Source organism: Labeo rohita, chromosome 16 (genome assembly GCF_022985175.1).
Source record: "Labeo rohita strain BAU-BD-2019 chromosome 16, IGBB_LRoh.1.0, whole genome shotgun sequence".
NCBI classification, from domain to species: domain Eukaryota; kingdom Metazoa; phylum Chordata; class Actinopteri; order Cypriniformes; family Cyprinidae; genus Labeo; species Labeo rohita.
In genome coordinates, this window is record NC_066884.1 from 30,439,665 (window position 1) to 30,456,151 (window position 16,487).

Genomic DNA, 16,487 nt, shown 5'->3' on the forward strand with positions numbered 1-16,487 from the left:
TACTATTATTGTGTTGTATCGCTGGAGTGGTTTTATTTAAAAGCCTATAAAGCAGCTGCAAATGATGTAGATTAGTGAGCACGGACTGAGAACAGCGAGCTCCAGCGCGTTGCTCTGCAAGTTCAACGAAAAATATCACAGGCATTTATAAGTGCTCATTTTTACTTTTTTAATATGTTCTTCTATTATTATTGTGTTCCATCGCTGGAGTGTTTTCATTTAAAAGCCTTTAAAACAGCTGTAAATGATGTAGATTAGTCAGCGAGGACTGAGAACAGCGAGCTCCAGCGCGTTGCTCTGCAAGTTCAACGAAAAATATCACAGGCATTTATAAGTGCTCATTTTAACCTTTTTAATATGTTCTTCTATTATTATTGTGTTGTATCGCTGGAGTGTTCTTATTTAAAAGCCTTTAAAAGCTTCAACTTATTTATTTTTCTGAGCACGGAAGCAGGGCAGCGATCAAACTGCGGCGCGTTGTTGTGCATTTACACACAGAACACGTCAAAAGCATTCATTTTACCTCTTTAATATGTTCTTCTACTATTATTGTGTTGTATCGCTGGAGTAGTTTTATTTATAAGACTTTAAGACGTGCAAAATAAAGGCGTTTAATGAGGACGCTGCAGAGAGCTCGCAAGCTCCGTAACCCGAATTGACGGGTTCAGTTTTATATAAAAGAGCTCACAAACGCCTGAATGTATGTCTTGATGTGTTCTTGTGGGTGGATTAAGTGAAATCGCTGGTTTATATTTTTTTAAAAACGCTTTAAAAGACGTCCAAATCATGTAGTTTTGTGAGCGCGTGCGGATAGCAATGGCTGATCGAAGCGATCACAAATCTATGATGTTTTACACTCTTCTCTGGCCAGACAGTCATCATTCATGAGCCATGGACCTGATAATAATCAGATATGTTGGTTTAGCTTGTCAGTATGAATGAAATTCATGTATTTATTTGTATTTTTAACCGAGTTTAAAGTGAAAGTATGAGGAGAAAGCCGACTCCGCCTCTGGTATTGCTCCTCTAGAGGGGGCATTTTTTCTCAGTCAATGTAAGTCTATGGGAAATATTTAATGTTCTTTACAAATTATTTATGGGAAAACTGTATGTCTGATCAGTCTAAAAAAGATACAGCAACAAAGCTAAAATTAGATTCCAGGTTTCTGCCAAGTTTGGTGTTTGTGGCATTAAAGCCCTGGGACTAGTTAGAGATGAAGTCGGAATTTTTTCCTCAGACAATGGAAGTCTATGGAAAATATTCAACACTTAAAAATTCTTTATGGGAAAACTGTAAGTTTGATCAGTCTAAATAGATATAGCAACAAAGGACCAATATTATCCCAGGTCTCTGCCGAGTTTGGTGCTTGTGGCATTAAAGCCCTAGGAGGAGTAGCGTTTGGAAAAATAGGTCTAAGAATAATAATAATAATAATAATAATAATAATAATAATAATAATAATAAGTTTAAATAGAATAACAATATGTTGGCTCTCCAAGCCAACATAATAATAATAATAATAATAATAATAATAAGTTTAAATAGAATAACAATATGTTGGCTCTCCAAGCCAACATAATAATAATAATAATAATAATAATAATAATAAGTTTAAATAGAATAACAATATGTTGGCTCTCCAAGCCAACATAATAATAATAATAAGTTTAAATAGAATAACAGTATGTTGGCTCTCCAAGCCAACATAATAATAATAATAATAAGTTTAAATAGAATAACAATATGTTGGCTCTCCAAGCCAACATAATAATTGTTGTAAGTAGTAATTAGTTTACTTATTGTGTGCTAGAGAATTGTTGAAAACTCATTCCCTGCTATATCAGATATTTACTTTAAACGCTGTGTGAATAAGGCTCACAGATCCAACTCACATCTTTCACAAACTTTTTAATTCATTGCTATCTTAGTGGATATATTGCAGCATATAGGCCAACGCACGAGGCTGTCAGATTACTCAAAACCCTGACACCCACTTATTTTTTTTTAATTGGAGGGAAAGGTTGAACACTATTGTCTACCTTTTGCACCACAACTTTATACTGTATGTTGCTAGAATGACACTGAAGTAGACTCTTCTTTTCATGTAGACTATGCCAGTAGCTATGGCTCTGCTCAGAGATGTTCAGAACCTTTGTCCCAAAGAGGTCCTCAACTTTATCCTGGACCTCATCAAATACAACGACAACCGGAAGAACAAGGTAATAAAGCTAAGAATGTCAGTATGTAAAAAAAAAGAAATGAGCATTATGGGGAAAGGTAGAATGCTACATGCTGCAAGTTTTCCAATAATCTATATATTGCTGTCTTTATTTACATAAATTACTTGTCAGATGTAGCATCACAGAACTGTTGTTTGTTGTGTTTTTCCTACTGCAGTTTTCTGATAATTACTATCGTGCTGAGCTGATTGATGCCCTGACAAATTCACTGACTCCCGCAATCAGCATTAATAACGAGGTGCGCACCGTGGACAATTTAAACGCAGATGTTCGCCTGATCTTGGAGGAAATCACACGCTTTCTTAACATGGAAAAACTGCTGCCGAGCTACCGTAACACCATAACTGTCAGGTGTGTGGTCTCTTTGCATGCATGTGTTTTGTGGAATATTTATATGGGTCTCATGAAAATACAGTTGTGTTTTCATACCATATCAAATTCGTTTTAGTTTTTTCCAGAGTTACTACTGTTGAAGGACTATTTGATATTTTGGAGAGGTGTTTCACGGATTAAATGTAATGCTGTGGACATTAACATTAACAATGTGTTGCTAGCTGTTCAAAAATCTCTTAAAATAGAGTGAAGTTAGCTGCTCAACTTTTAAAGCATTGTCCTTCATGACCTTTACATTTTTTTGACATGGAGAGATCTTTCATCCTTTAGTGTAGCCAAATTTCAGATGCCATTCCTTATCTCTGTTAAAATAAGCACTTGATTCTTTGGTCATGATAACAGAATTTTATTAATGTTAGTCATGAACATTTGTACATATTCTTCAATAGTTTCCTGATTTTGTTTGGCTTTTGTATATGTTTAGGATGCACAATATTCCAATAAGCTGAGTAGTTTAGTCAATAAACATCTTTCAGTTTCTTTAGTTTGTAGGGTCATAAACCACTGGATCTTTTTGATGCAGTTTTACCGGTGTGTTTTCAGTTTTCGCACACATGCCCATTTCATTCTTTTAAGGGCTAAAAAAAAATATAAATCCGTTCTCTGCTACTCTGTGGTTTTAGGAAAACAATGCAAGGTAGGCACATGCATTTAAATGTAAGAGGACTATTGCAAAGACTATTGTATGTGTCACACTTCCTGCTGCCAGCTGGTAGTGCTATGACCATGATCCACAATAGCCACATTCATGTGATCAGCCCCATTGACCAAACATACAGCTCCAGTTTGATCTAAATAATACAATGTGCTTACAAAATATTAGACTCTTTCTGTTTTCATCTTGTCCTTAACTAAAACATTTACCGTGGCACCACTGCTTAAGATATCCCAAATGTGTTCACAGTATAGCATCCTCAGTGTCTTGGCCATCATGTTGACCAAATTTGGTGAGAATTGTATATACTGTATGATAAGAGTTTCAAAATTTCAAATAACTGTTCAAATATTGGACATTCAATCCAAAATTCTTTCAGTGATTTTGCCCTTGTAGGGAAACAATATTTGTGATTTTGTTTATATTTTGTTTTGTTTCATCAGAACTTGTATTTCAAGTAGGACTGGGCGATATGGCCAAAAAAATGAGCATGAATTTTTTTCATATCAGTCAACATCAATAATTATCATAATGCAGGTCAATTTTTTATTTCTTTCAAGTGTAAAAGCGAATTTTTGCTCCAAGGTGAAAGTTGTAGAAACCAGGAACTATAAACTATAAAACCGCAATTAACCTATCTAAATGAACCTAAATATCCCTTTTTTTTTTTTTTTGTGAGTAGTGTATGTTTATATTAGTGTTGGTTTATATTGTGCCTTGGGGAACGCCGATGCACAATATTATTGTGCTAATTTATTTAATTATTTACTTACTTAGTTTCATTACTGGAAAGTTAACCAACTCCAGCATAAGGCTAAAAGCAGCCTAATGTTTTTAATATGACTGAATTTGTATTTAACATGACTACAATTTAATAGAAACATTTTAAGTTACTTATTATGATGCCTGCATTTTCTCAGTTATTTAAAAAACAGAAAATGAGCAAAGAACATTTGTTACCAAAGAACATCATCACTGATTTCAGTCGTCAGTCTGAATATAAAAACTTAACAAAAAATGTTTTATAGTGTACCTTTCAGCTTTTTCAAAAAAAAAGCCACCCTTTGACTAGATTTAATTTCTGCTTTGTCTTGGTATTCTCTCAACCAAAATCTTGAGATGCATTCATTATTGTAAACAATATATTGTGCTGGCCAGTTGTCCATTAAATAATCCATTAGAATAATAATAATTTTAGTTTAGATTTTTTTTTATTATTATTATTATTATTATTTTTTTATACATGAGTATTTAAAGGAGAAGTCCACTTCCAGAACAACAATTTACAAATAATTTACTCACCCCCTTGTCATCCAAGATGTCCATGTCTTTCTGTATTCAGTCGTATAGAAATTATGGTTTTTGAGGAAAGCATTTCAAGATTTTTCTTTATATAATGGACTTGATTGGTGCCCCGATTTTGAACTTCCAAAATGTAGTTTAAATGCATCTTCAAAGGGCTCTAAACAATCCCAGCCGAGGAAGAAGGGTCTTGTCTAGCAAATAAAAGTTTGTATACTTTTTAAGCACAAAAGCTTGTGTAGCACAGTTTCTGGAATGCACGTTCACGTACTATTGAATCATGTCGAAAGGTTACGCCGAACACAGGCGGAACTACAGACTCAGTGTTTACAAAGCAAACACGCAAAGACTAAGAAAGTGCAAGTTTGAGTCGTTCGTTCATTATGTGACAGCCCAATAAGATGATTGAACGACTCAATACGAAGACTCAAAACAATGAACTAATTCCAGTACAGAACGAATCACTCCCTGAGACGACTCGTTCTTCCTGAGTCACATTAAAGATTCGTTCAAAATGAACAAATCGTTCAAGAACGACCCATCACTAATTCGTAGCATCGTGAACGCGCATCACAGAACCTGTGCTACACGATCTTTTGTGCTTAAAAAGTATACAAATTTTTATTTTTCTAAAAAAATGACAGATCGTTTCGCTAGATAAGTCCCTTCTTCCTCGGCTGGGACCCTTTAGAGTCATCTGAAGCTGCATTTAAACTACTTTTTGGAAGTTCAAAATCGGTGCACCAATCAAGTCCATTATATGGAGAAAAATCTTGAAATGCTTTCCACAAAAACCATAATTTCTTTACGACTGAAGACAGAAAGACATGGACATCTTGGATGACAAGGGGGTGAGTAAATTATTTGTAAATTGTTGTTCTGGAAGTGGACTTCTCCTTTAACAGTGTACAGACTTTTTCCACTTCCACTTATTTGCTACTGTTGGTCTAATATGTTTTATTGTCATAATTCTGTACTGTAGTTGCTTGCGGGCTGTTCGCATGCTACAGAAGAATGGCCACATCCCCAGTGACCCCAGTCTGTTCAAGTCCTATGCTCAGTATGGCCACTTTGTGGATGTGAGGATTGCAGCACTAGAGGCTGTAATAGACTATACCAGAGGTACACACTCTATCCTTTAACTATGGAAGCATATGGGTAGCAATATTCAATGTGAAATGTAATATGCAAAATAGCAATGCAATATGTAAAATGGCAGTGTATTTCTGTATTTAAATTTACATTTTACATTTAGCAGACAAAAGATCATCAAAAGAGCAATAACATCCAAGTGCTCAGTTAGCCTGAGTGCATTTTCATCATAATACCGCCTGATAATTGTAGCAAAATGTAGTGAGAGTTTCAGAATGCATTCTGAGCGACAAGTGTAGCGAAATGGTGATTTAAATGTATTTTATTTTTTTTAAAATGCACTGACACTTACATAAAAGACATTTCAATTGCATTTTCTTTAAATACCCTGCAATGAATGTAACTGAAGTCATTGTGGATTTTAAAATGCATTCCGAGCCAATCACGCCCCCAACCTGTCAATCATTACATCAAGGCGCTGGCGCACTGTAGGTCAATATTCACTGGTAACCAAATGCTTTTCACCTGCCTGAAGATATCTCACTGTTTACACTCCGATTGATGCACTTAAGAAAACAGACAGTGCAATTCTATACTTATTTACCACCTTATCATACACTTTAACAACAACAACAACTGTCTGATGTAGACACGGTGCAAGGAGGCAAATAGGTAAAGATAGTCTGTTTGCTTATGTGCATCAATCGGAGTGTAAACAGTGAGATATCTTCAGGACATGTTAAACATATCGAATCAATTTGGGTAATACATTTTAATTTTAATTTTGGAACTTAAAATGTGTTAAAATATGTTTTTGATTTGTTTTTTAAAACTAGTGTAGGAAATGGCTCATGTAAATTATATAATCAATTTTATTCATTTTCATTTTGCAGTAAATGTTACACACATGCATGGGAAAATGTACATTTAAATGCAGAAATACATTGCCATTTTACATACTGCATTGCCATTTTGCATATTACATTTCAGACTGAATATTGCTACCCATATGCGTTCACATTTAACCACTCATTTTTTTTCTTTCTTTCTTTCTTTCTTTCTTTGAACTTGTCTATCTTTTATGGAGACTGTATGGCAACTGTTCTACCCACACAATAGGTCTTATTGTCAGTAATGTAAACCCACCGTCATGTTCATCAATACAGAAGGAAATATCCTAGACAGGGCATTAGCTCAGATCATAAACCCAGATGTGAAGAACTATTATTGAGTATTCATAAAAGTTTTATACATGGAAAATGGCATTGAAAAGCCAATTCAATAATTGTTCAAAACAGAAGTGGACGTGTCTGTTCAAGGCATTCCAGTAAAAACAAAACATAAATAATAATAATAATTACAAATGCTGGAAATATTTGTAGTCAAAATTGATATTATTCTTTCTATTCTTTGAAAATTTTCTTTGGAACATGCATTGAACATGAGCTTCATTACTTGAGCTCTGCTGGCATGCTTATATGGCCTGAATGGGTGGTCAGTGAAGGATAGCTTTGTAGGTTGCCAACGTCTAAATGTGTATTTTATGTTCTTTTATTTGGCAGTTGATAGAAGTTCCAGTGAACTGCAGTGGCTTTTGGATCTGGTACAGAATGATCCAGTCCACTACATAAGGTCAGTAATGATATCAATTATTATGTTTTCAACTGTGTATCATTTGTTGTATGTATGTGAAAGTAAAAAATGTTTTTAATTAGTACCAGTGAAAATTAAAAATAATACTTTCATGACCCATATCACTTTATTTGATAAAACCTATTTAGTTTTAATACATTTTCAGTACATGGACATGATTAATATTATTTTATGTTTTGGTATTTCAGACCAACCATCCACACACACACACACACATATATATATATATATATATATATATATATATATATATATATATATATATATGTGTGTGTGTGTGTGTGTGTGTGTGTGTATGTATGTATATATTAAAAAAAAAAAAAAAAAACTACTCTCAGGATTTACTGAAGGTAGGCAGTGAAAAATTAGCTCTGAAAAGGCGTAGACACTAGGGGTGTAACGGTTCTCTGTAAAAAAAAAAAAAAAAAATCAAACCGTACTGTTCTCCTCCCACGGTTCGACATGCACTTGGTTCAACTTAAATCAGACAAAGCGTCTGTAATATGGTTTGTTAAAAATAACAACCTTTTAATTTTTCTTGTAGCATGCACAATTGCCGATTCTAGTCAACCAATGAACATTCTGCAGTGAGTTTAGCTCCACCCTTTTGGTACATTTTGCTGTGCTAGGTACCCCAACGGAAGGGTACCCAAAAAGTGGTATGGTACGGTTCGCTATCTTGATAACATTCATAACTTCTGACAATGGAAACAGAAATAATTGGGTTCCGTTCTGTACTGAACCGTACTGCTCAGTGGAAACAAGCCAATAGTCTGTTGAATGTACAGTATCAGGGAACTGGATCCTTGCATTGTCTTAAAGTGACAGCACTTAAATGAGGTAATCACTAAATGCTCCTAAATTTAGTTGTGTAACTTTAATAAGGATTCATCTTTAATTTATACTGTCAAATATGCAATGTTATTTAACCTTTGATTTGTTCAATTTCTGTACCTAAAAATTTGTTAGACCTACCTAAAAACAAAAAACAAAAAAAAACAAAAACCTGAAAAGCAGTGTTTATTTTATTTGTATCTTACCTCTGTTGTCTTTTTTGTGTTGTTGCTTGTAGTTAGATTATTTGTTCTTATTTTCTTTATTTTTATTTGACAGTATTGTCCTTTTTCCCTAAACATAGCACATACTTGAACTGTACCGAAACCATGACACTAAAACTGTGATACAAACCAAATCGTGAGTAATTTGAACTGTTACACCCCTAGTAGACACAGTCATTGCGGCTGACCTTATATGCATTTATAGGAGCTTTTCTTTCAGGCGCAAATTTTATAGCAGGAAAGTATGTAAATGAATCATGCAACATGATTTACTAAGCTTTACTGGTGTTTGCGCCATTATTTACCACCCATGTCTAAACCCATTTGCGCTTGTGTTAAAAAAAAAAAAAAAAAAAAAAAAAAAAAAAAAAACAGTATTCAGCATATTTCCTGTCATTATTATTGTTGTCAGGTGGTGTAACCATGAAAATTCCTCATTTAAACAAACAAATAATAGGTCAAAGTAAACAAATGGCTGAAAACTAGATTGTAAATGGTTACTGTATTAAATACATTTGATTGTGTAATTGTTCTTCTGTCTTTAAAAGTAAAATTAGTGCTGAAGATACTGAATACCCAGACATTATAAAGCAATAATTCTAAATTATTATGAATAAAATACACAACCACAAGGCACTGTAGAAACTCTAAGAGTTACTTAGCTAAGATTTCATTCAGAAATAAAATTAGAAATATAAATATATATTTACAAATATTTGGTTGTACCACCTGACATTTTTTGGGTGGTGTTAAAAACAGTCAGTCAAAATAATGATGACAATAATAATAATAATAATAATAATAATAATAATAATAATTTAAACACTTTTAAATGTTATATAAAAAATGAAACTTTTTTAAATGAATTGTTCCGCCTCAAAAATATGCATAACATTCATTTTGAAAAGATGAATTAATTTTCAAAATGAATGCCTGTGTGCTCAATGTGTATTTTCAGCTACATGCTGAATCGTTTTGTAATATAAACTGTATACCTCTGCTTAAAAGTTAAATTTGGCTTGTTTTGACAGCATGAAAGTTTAAAAAAAAAAAAAAAAAAGTAATGTTAATACTAATTCATGGGAACGTCATATGTCGATGTGAAGTCGTGGCCTGGAAATACTATGTTGAGAGAACGACATCCATTACTCGTGGCCACGAGAAAAATATGTTGTTCCCTCAACATAAGTCGTGGCAAAGAGTTTAATGTGTAAACAAACCTGCGTGACCATACTAACCTGGGATTATCAGAGATAAATGTATTAATATTTTATTTTGAACGAATATAAACAAATTTAAAAGTAGAACCAATAATAATAGGCTAATAATAATACGGGGGAAAAAAACTATCAGTTAGTGGACTGACGCTTTCCTTGTAGGCCTATTTTATTTGATGTACTTTATGTAACATTTATTCATGATAAACTTCTTTCAAGTGCTGTTTACATTGCGTGTAGACAGCATCGCCTATGGTTAATATAATCATTTAATAATATATTAATTTGTATAATTAATATAATAATTTCTTCATTTAAAATAAAAATTAATAAATCCATCTCTGATAATCCCGGGTTACTATGGTCACACAGGTGGCCACGACATGTGACGTTCCCGCGAGTTAATATGACGTTCCCATGAATTAATATCTTATTGGCACAACATATTATCACATTCCCATGAGTTAATATGTCATGGCCATGACAAAATTAAGTGAACTGAACATGTCCCCTCGTGGTCACCGTACAGTGGTGTCATTGTTCTACTAAACTTTGTTATATTTGGTGGAGGATCCTGAGGTGAATCTTTAGATACATTCAGTATTTAACTGATGTATATTTTGTGTAGATTTATTTTAGATTTTGATAATTTTCTGCCCTCTTTAGACATGAGATTCTCAGCATGCTTGCCAAGAATCCACCTTTCACCAAAGCAGCGGATTCTTTGTTGTGTAATGAAGCTTTAGTGGACCAACTATGGAAGCTGATGAACTCAGGTAGAATGCACACATTTAATTTTTCTTACAAATTCTTGTGGATCTTATCTGAACTTAATCCATCGATTTGCCAAAGTTGACTGGGCCAAAAACCCAGTTTCCATGTTGTGAAAAAGCATTTTGTGAATATGTACTGACATGGAATGAACCCCATTGTCAATGTGTATTATACCAATACTAATGCACTCCAGTTTTTTTTTTTAATGTTGCTCAGAATTCATACATGTATTCATCCTCAGAACCCTAGGACGCCATTGTGTGCAGGTGATCCATTTAAATTCAGATTCTAAACTGTTATGGAGCTATTGGCCTGAAACACAATAGAAAGCTCTGAAAGCAACCATTCAATACCACGAACCCACAGTGCTTTATAACATGTTTTTAATTATTGGCAGTTCTTCTCTGGAGCTTGCAAAAAATCAGCTTTTTCCAACCACTGGCAGTGTTTTTTTTTTTTTGTTTTTGTTTTTTTAAAAAAAGACTCTTAAAGAGCTGATGTTGTAGTGAGCATTTTTTTGGTTTGTTTTCTGACAGGGAGGTCTTGTTCTGCTCCCATTGTGAAAGAGATTTATTGTGATAAAACACACTTCTGTTCATTCTGGGTTTGCAGCCACTCTTGGCAGTACAAATGCTGAGCTGTTGCCAGCTGTGATGAAAGACAGTTCTCGTATATTTGATTTAAGTGGTTGTAAGTGGTGTTCAAGAACTGTAATATTTTACCTCATGATCTTTTTTCTCACTTCTTGCACTGTGGTTTCTCCAGTGATTTTTGGAGTTGCACAGTCTGCTTTTTTGTTTAATGCACACATGATCCAAAAACAATTTAGGTATTTTCTCCTAAATGCATGGCTGCATGTTTTACTTTTGTTTCTTCAGTTTCAAAAACAGCACATGAAAATTGTGCTGGAATAAAAGATTGAACTGCAGGTTCATAGGGTGGTCTTCCTCAGACCTTGCTGTTGCATAGGTTTCTATTCATAATTTGCTTTTAATCCAATTGTTAAGTCCTCATCACTATCTCATACCATTACCAACATATACTGTATGTTTTAAATATCAGAAAAAAAAAAAAATTCTCTCCGTAATGTTTGTTGTTAATAGTATGTTTCTAGAATGACACATTGCCACAAAGAGAGGGATTTTCTAAGATGACTTGACTGAAGTTTGACTGAACTTTCCCACAATTTGTTGATATGCAAATTTTGTATTTATGACATTGCTGATTTCTTGATTTTAATTGGCTGACAGATATTATAAGTGTTTATTAATTTTCTGTGGCTGCAAATCTATGTAGTAGTTCCAGGGTTTGTTAACCACATTTTAGGGGAACAAAATATATATATATATATATATATATATATATATATATATATATATATATATATATATATATATATATATATATATATATATATATATATATATATAGAATAATTTATTCCAGACCTTTGAATTATTTAAAATTGAACGCACTCCATGCTTGCATCATCCCCTTGGATGTGCATACATTTTTTGTGCATACATCATGTGCATACAAGTCACCAGTCAATTTTTTTTTTCTCTCATTAGAAATCTGGTATGTTGTAGTTTACATCTATCTTTGTACATGTCTTAGGTACTTGTCATGATTGGCGTTTGCGATGTGATGCAGTAAATCTGTATTACACTCTGTTTGGGCTGACCCGACCATCCTGTCTGCCACTGCCTGAGTTGGGTCTTGTGCTTAACCTCAAGGAGAAGAAAGCAGTTCTTAATCCCACCATCAAATCTGAGCAGGGCCTTGGAGGCCCAGAGGTGACCACGAACATGGCCTTTAACAGCACTGTAAATTTCCCACTTAAATTCCTATTTTTTTTTTTTTTTTTTTCTGAACCATAACATGAATTATGTTGCATAACTTTAAAAGTAAAGTGATACTGAAGTTTATTAGTGCATTAAGTGCAAACGCATTCACTGATTGAGTTATATATATATATATATATATATATATATATATATATATATATATATATATATACATTGTTTGAGTTATGTAAACATTTCCTGAGGGTCATAAGTGTTTGCAAGTTAGCAAAATTATAATGTTAAAAGTTTGAGATTTTAGTTACACAGATTTTGGATTTGTACAAGTTAAATGCTTCAACCTGACACTCAGCAAAGGTCTTGTTTTCAGCTGGCTACACACCTCAGAATCAAACCACAGGCTATGACAGTGTAAATGTGTCTTCCATTATTGTACTGCAATTTGTTTATATGTTAGCACATTATAAAGTAGATACCATTATTCTGTTTTGGCACTAGTACTGTAAACATTAAATATTTGAGCTAACACTTTGTTTAAATTTTTGTAAATCATTAAATGTGAAATTATGATTTGAAGAGTTTTCTCAAGATGTTAAGACAGTTATGAATTTCAGTTTGATATATAGACCGGTGACAAGCAATTTTAATAATAAGTCAAGCTTTTTTATATATATATATATATATATATATATAAAATGTATCTCAGAGGTTGCGTTAACCGAAGATTCTGTCATTGGCGGAAACTTTTTATCAGTGACAGAAAAATCTGAAGGCCGTCCGTCATTTTGACAGATTACACTGATGGTGATCTATTGTAAAATTGTAGCTGTAATTCCCACCCCTGTCCAGTTGGTGGCGAGTGCGCTCCAGTGTGGCAGCAGAGCACGAGATACAGAACAAAAACGAAACTGTCACGAATGATTTCCTATGCCTTTGATTACGCACAGGCGAGTACACAGAAGCAACAACGATCCATCACGACACATTAAAGAGCGCCAAAACGATATTTATTGCTTGAATATATTAAGGAAATTGACAGAATTTGAAATCTGAGACTGTTTCATATCAAAAGTAACACAAAGCCTAGCCTACTGCTATGTATTGGATGGAAGATAACCTATGTGGTGTCCTTTTATCAACTGAAACCAGCATAGACCAGAAGATTGATTGTGATTTAAGAATCGATATTGGTTCATTAAAATGAGAATCCATTAAAATCGAGAAATCGATTTTTTTTTTTTTTTTTTTTAAACCTAGCCCTGGCGTATTTTTTAAACACTGTGCTTGTGGTCCTGTAGGTTCATGATTAAAAACGATAATGTAAACAAAAATAAAAGTAAAAAACAAAGATTAAATGTTATTCTAATTAAAATATGAAAATTTAAATGACGGGTGATAATAGATTATGATGGAATTTTTATGACCCTTTCCGTCAAAATGACGGACAATGTTGAAGTCTAGCGCAACCTCTGAGAGAGAGAGAGAGAGCGAGAGAGAGACAGATAGATAGATAGATAGATAGATAGATATGTCACTGACTAGGCAGAAATACAGCAAGGCTATTGCCAATGGTTTTAGACAGCTATTGCCAGTGGTTTTAGACAGCCATAGACACTATACTGTGTAAGCGTGGCCATTTTTGGTTAAATTCAAATATGTTTAATACATTACTTGGTTTAAAAGAAAGCCAAACCAAAATGCTTAAGAAATAATAATACAGTACTGTCCCTGCAAGCACTGTTTAAAAAAAAAAAAGTAAATACATAAATTCTGAAGTGCTGTCTTCTTGTTAAACATACTTTTAATTATTTTTTTCTCATTAATCATTCTCAGCTGGAGGAGGAACATGTTGTAATGGAGCCAGCATTGAGTGGTGTGGCCATGGCCCCACAGGGTCTAAAGAGGAAGGCAGAGACACCATTAGGTTCATCCCCTGAACCTGGGCAAGTTATGCAAGAAGAGCCCAGTGCTAAAGCACTTCTTAAGAGCAAAGTGAGCAGTTGGCTTCAAATGTTGTTGTTTTTTTTTTTTTTTTTTTTTTTTTTTTTTTTTTTTTTTTTACCTTTATTTTCCCAGATAGTCCTATTGTGATCAATGATCTCTTTTATAAGAGAGACCTAGCCTTACAGTAGCAGTAGCTGCCTTACAAAACTTACAGTTAAGATATACGTACATATACAACACACATTAAATGCAGAGGTCTTTTACAAAAAACAATCACATACTTCACCATATTCTTTACGATTGCCTTAAATTCATCAATAGATTAAATATAAATGTTTAATAACATGGTTGTAATTAGATCCATGCTTCAGTACCATAAAAAAGAATTTGAATGCTTTAGTGGCAAATGTTGTAGACTTCAGTTCAGTCTGTAGTTATGTGTAGTTATATAATCTTTTTAAAGATTGGAGAAAATATAATGTAGTGTTTTGTTTCAATTTCTGTCAGTTTCAATATGTTTCAATTTCTGTCAGTTTCCCACCCAGGAGGAGGAAGATATTGATATGGACACAGTTCATGACAGTCAGGCGTTCATCTACCACCATCTGAACATGTTGGAGAGACCCTCAACTCCAGGCATGACAGAAATACACACAACACACTATCAACCACATAGCAGAAACAAACAAACAAAAAAAATCAGAAACATCTATTTAGATGAATCACTCTTATCTCTGTCTATAGAAATCAGGACATTGCTTAAACTTTTCTTTCTCATTTTCACAGGTAAAGAACCATCTTCAGTGGAGCAAGCCATGCTGTCTATGCCAGGAACACCCATGCCCACACTGAGCAAAGAGAGCACATCCTCCAAACACGGAGATCACCACCACCACCATCATCATCATCATGAGCACAAGAAGAAGAAGAAGAAGCACAAGCACAAACATAAACACAAACACAAGCATGAGAGTAAAGACAAAGATAAAGACAGAGACTCTCACGCCTTCAGTAACAGTCCTGCCAGTGGCCGTTCCATTCATTCTCCATCTCTGTCTGACTGATAATGATGTCAGGCAGCGAAAGTAGTTTGTTTTAGTATTAAAATACCCATTGTTTTAAGCATTTCTGATGTTTTTGTTTAGTTTATTAGTTTTGCCTATTATTCAGAGCTCTAAAGACATTGCCACAGCACCCAACATGTGATATGTCAGTGCTTAAAGGAAAAGTTCACTAAAGAATTTGTACAGTACACAAGAAGGAAAAAAAATTGTTTTGCAGTGTCATCTGATCACATGTAAAGATGCCTAGTTTGTGGCCTCTTAACAGCAAACACATAGATTCACATACTCTTACCACCCAGGACCACTGGGGTTCCTGCCACTGAATCTCAAGATAAATTTCAACTTTCTGTAAGTACTTTAATGAGCTAGGGAACATTGTGGGCTCTATGGTTAACTTGCTGCGGAGCAATCTTTTAAATGGTTGCATTATTTGCCACATTTTAATTGTGAAGGCTCAGTTGAATGTAGTAAATGTAATTTTTTTTTTTGTTGTTGTTTTTTTTTTGTTTTGTTTTTTTTAAACTGAACATTGTGGTTCCTTTGTAAATATACTAATTTGAGCCATATATAATTTTTACCTGCTTCACCTTTATTCCTTAGCCTATGCTTTTGTTATGTCTCCATTGGAGGAATTTTAGTAGCAGGGTCTTTTTCACGGTTTTTTGATATTGTATAAATCCATAAAGAAATTTTGTTTAAGCTTTTTATCTTTGTGTTTTTGTTGCAACTAACAACATTTTACCTAGGGTATGTTCATGAGTTTGAGCTTCAGTTTCCAAACTAGAACTCAATTTAGATGAACGAGTAAAAAAAACAAACATGGGTTGTTCGTATATATGCTTATGGTATGGGGCAGTCTGTCTAGTGAAGTCAAGAAAACATATTATCAAATGGACATAATGGTGTTTGCTGTAAACTTATTGAAATTAGTGTTTGGGAAGCATTCTATGAGTACCCTGTTATTAAAGGGATAGTTTATCCCAAAATGAACATTCTGTTGTTATTTACTAACCTCAGGTTGTTCCAAACCTATCAATTTCTTTCTTCTGTTAAAAAGATATTTGAGAAAATGTGCATAATCAAACAGTTGCTAGTCCCCTTACTTCCACAGTATTGAGGAAAAAAAATAGTCTATAGAAGTCAGTGGGAGGGCCAGTTTGGTTATTCATATTCTTCAAAATTTCTAATGTGTTCATCAGAAGAAAGAAACTCATGCAGACTTGATGGTGAGTAACAATTTCAGTTTTGATGAACTATTTCTTTAAGAACAGTATCTAGAATATCATACT

General features: G+C 33.7%; 1 protein-coding gene across 1 annotated transcript in view; it reads left to right on the plus strand.

Moving 5' to 3' along the window:
* The window catches only part of taf2 (TAF2 RNA polymerase II, TATA box binding protein (TBP)-associated factor), a 71,281-nt gene extending 55,384 nt beyond the window's left edge, over nucleotides 1-15,897 (plus strand). The window contains exons 18-26 of the mRNA XM_051132395.1: nucleotides 2,110-2,220; nucleotides 2,399-2,592; nucleotides 5,574-5,713; nucleotides 7,246-7,315; nucleotides 10,278-10,387; nucleotides 12,003-12,211; nucleotides 14,024-14,182; nucleotides 14,668-14,770; nucleotides 14,921-15,897. Of these exons, the coding sequence (XP_050988352.1) occupies nucleotides 2,110-2,220; nucleotides 2,399-2,592; nucleotides 5,574-5,713; nucleotides 7,246-7,315; nucleotides 10,278-10,387; nucleotides 12,003-12,211; nucleotides 14,024-14,182; nucleotides 14,668-14,770; nucleotides 14,921-15,198 (1,374 nt within the window). The 3' untranslated portion in view covers nucleotides 15,199-15,897. The remainder of the gene's footprint in view (nucleotides 1-2,109; nucleotides 2,221-2,398; nucleotides 2,593-5,573; nucleotides 5,714-7,245; nucleotides 7,316-10,277; nucleotides 10,388-12,002; nucleotides 12,212-14,023; nucleotides 14,183-14,667; nucleotides 14,771-14,920) is intronic.
* The last annotated feature ends 590 nt before the right edge of the window (nucleotides 15,898-16,487 follow it).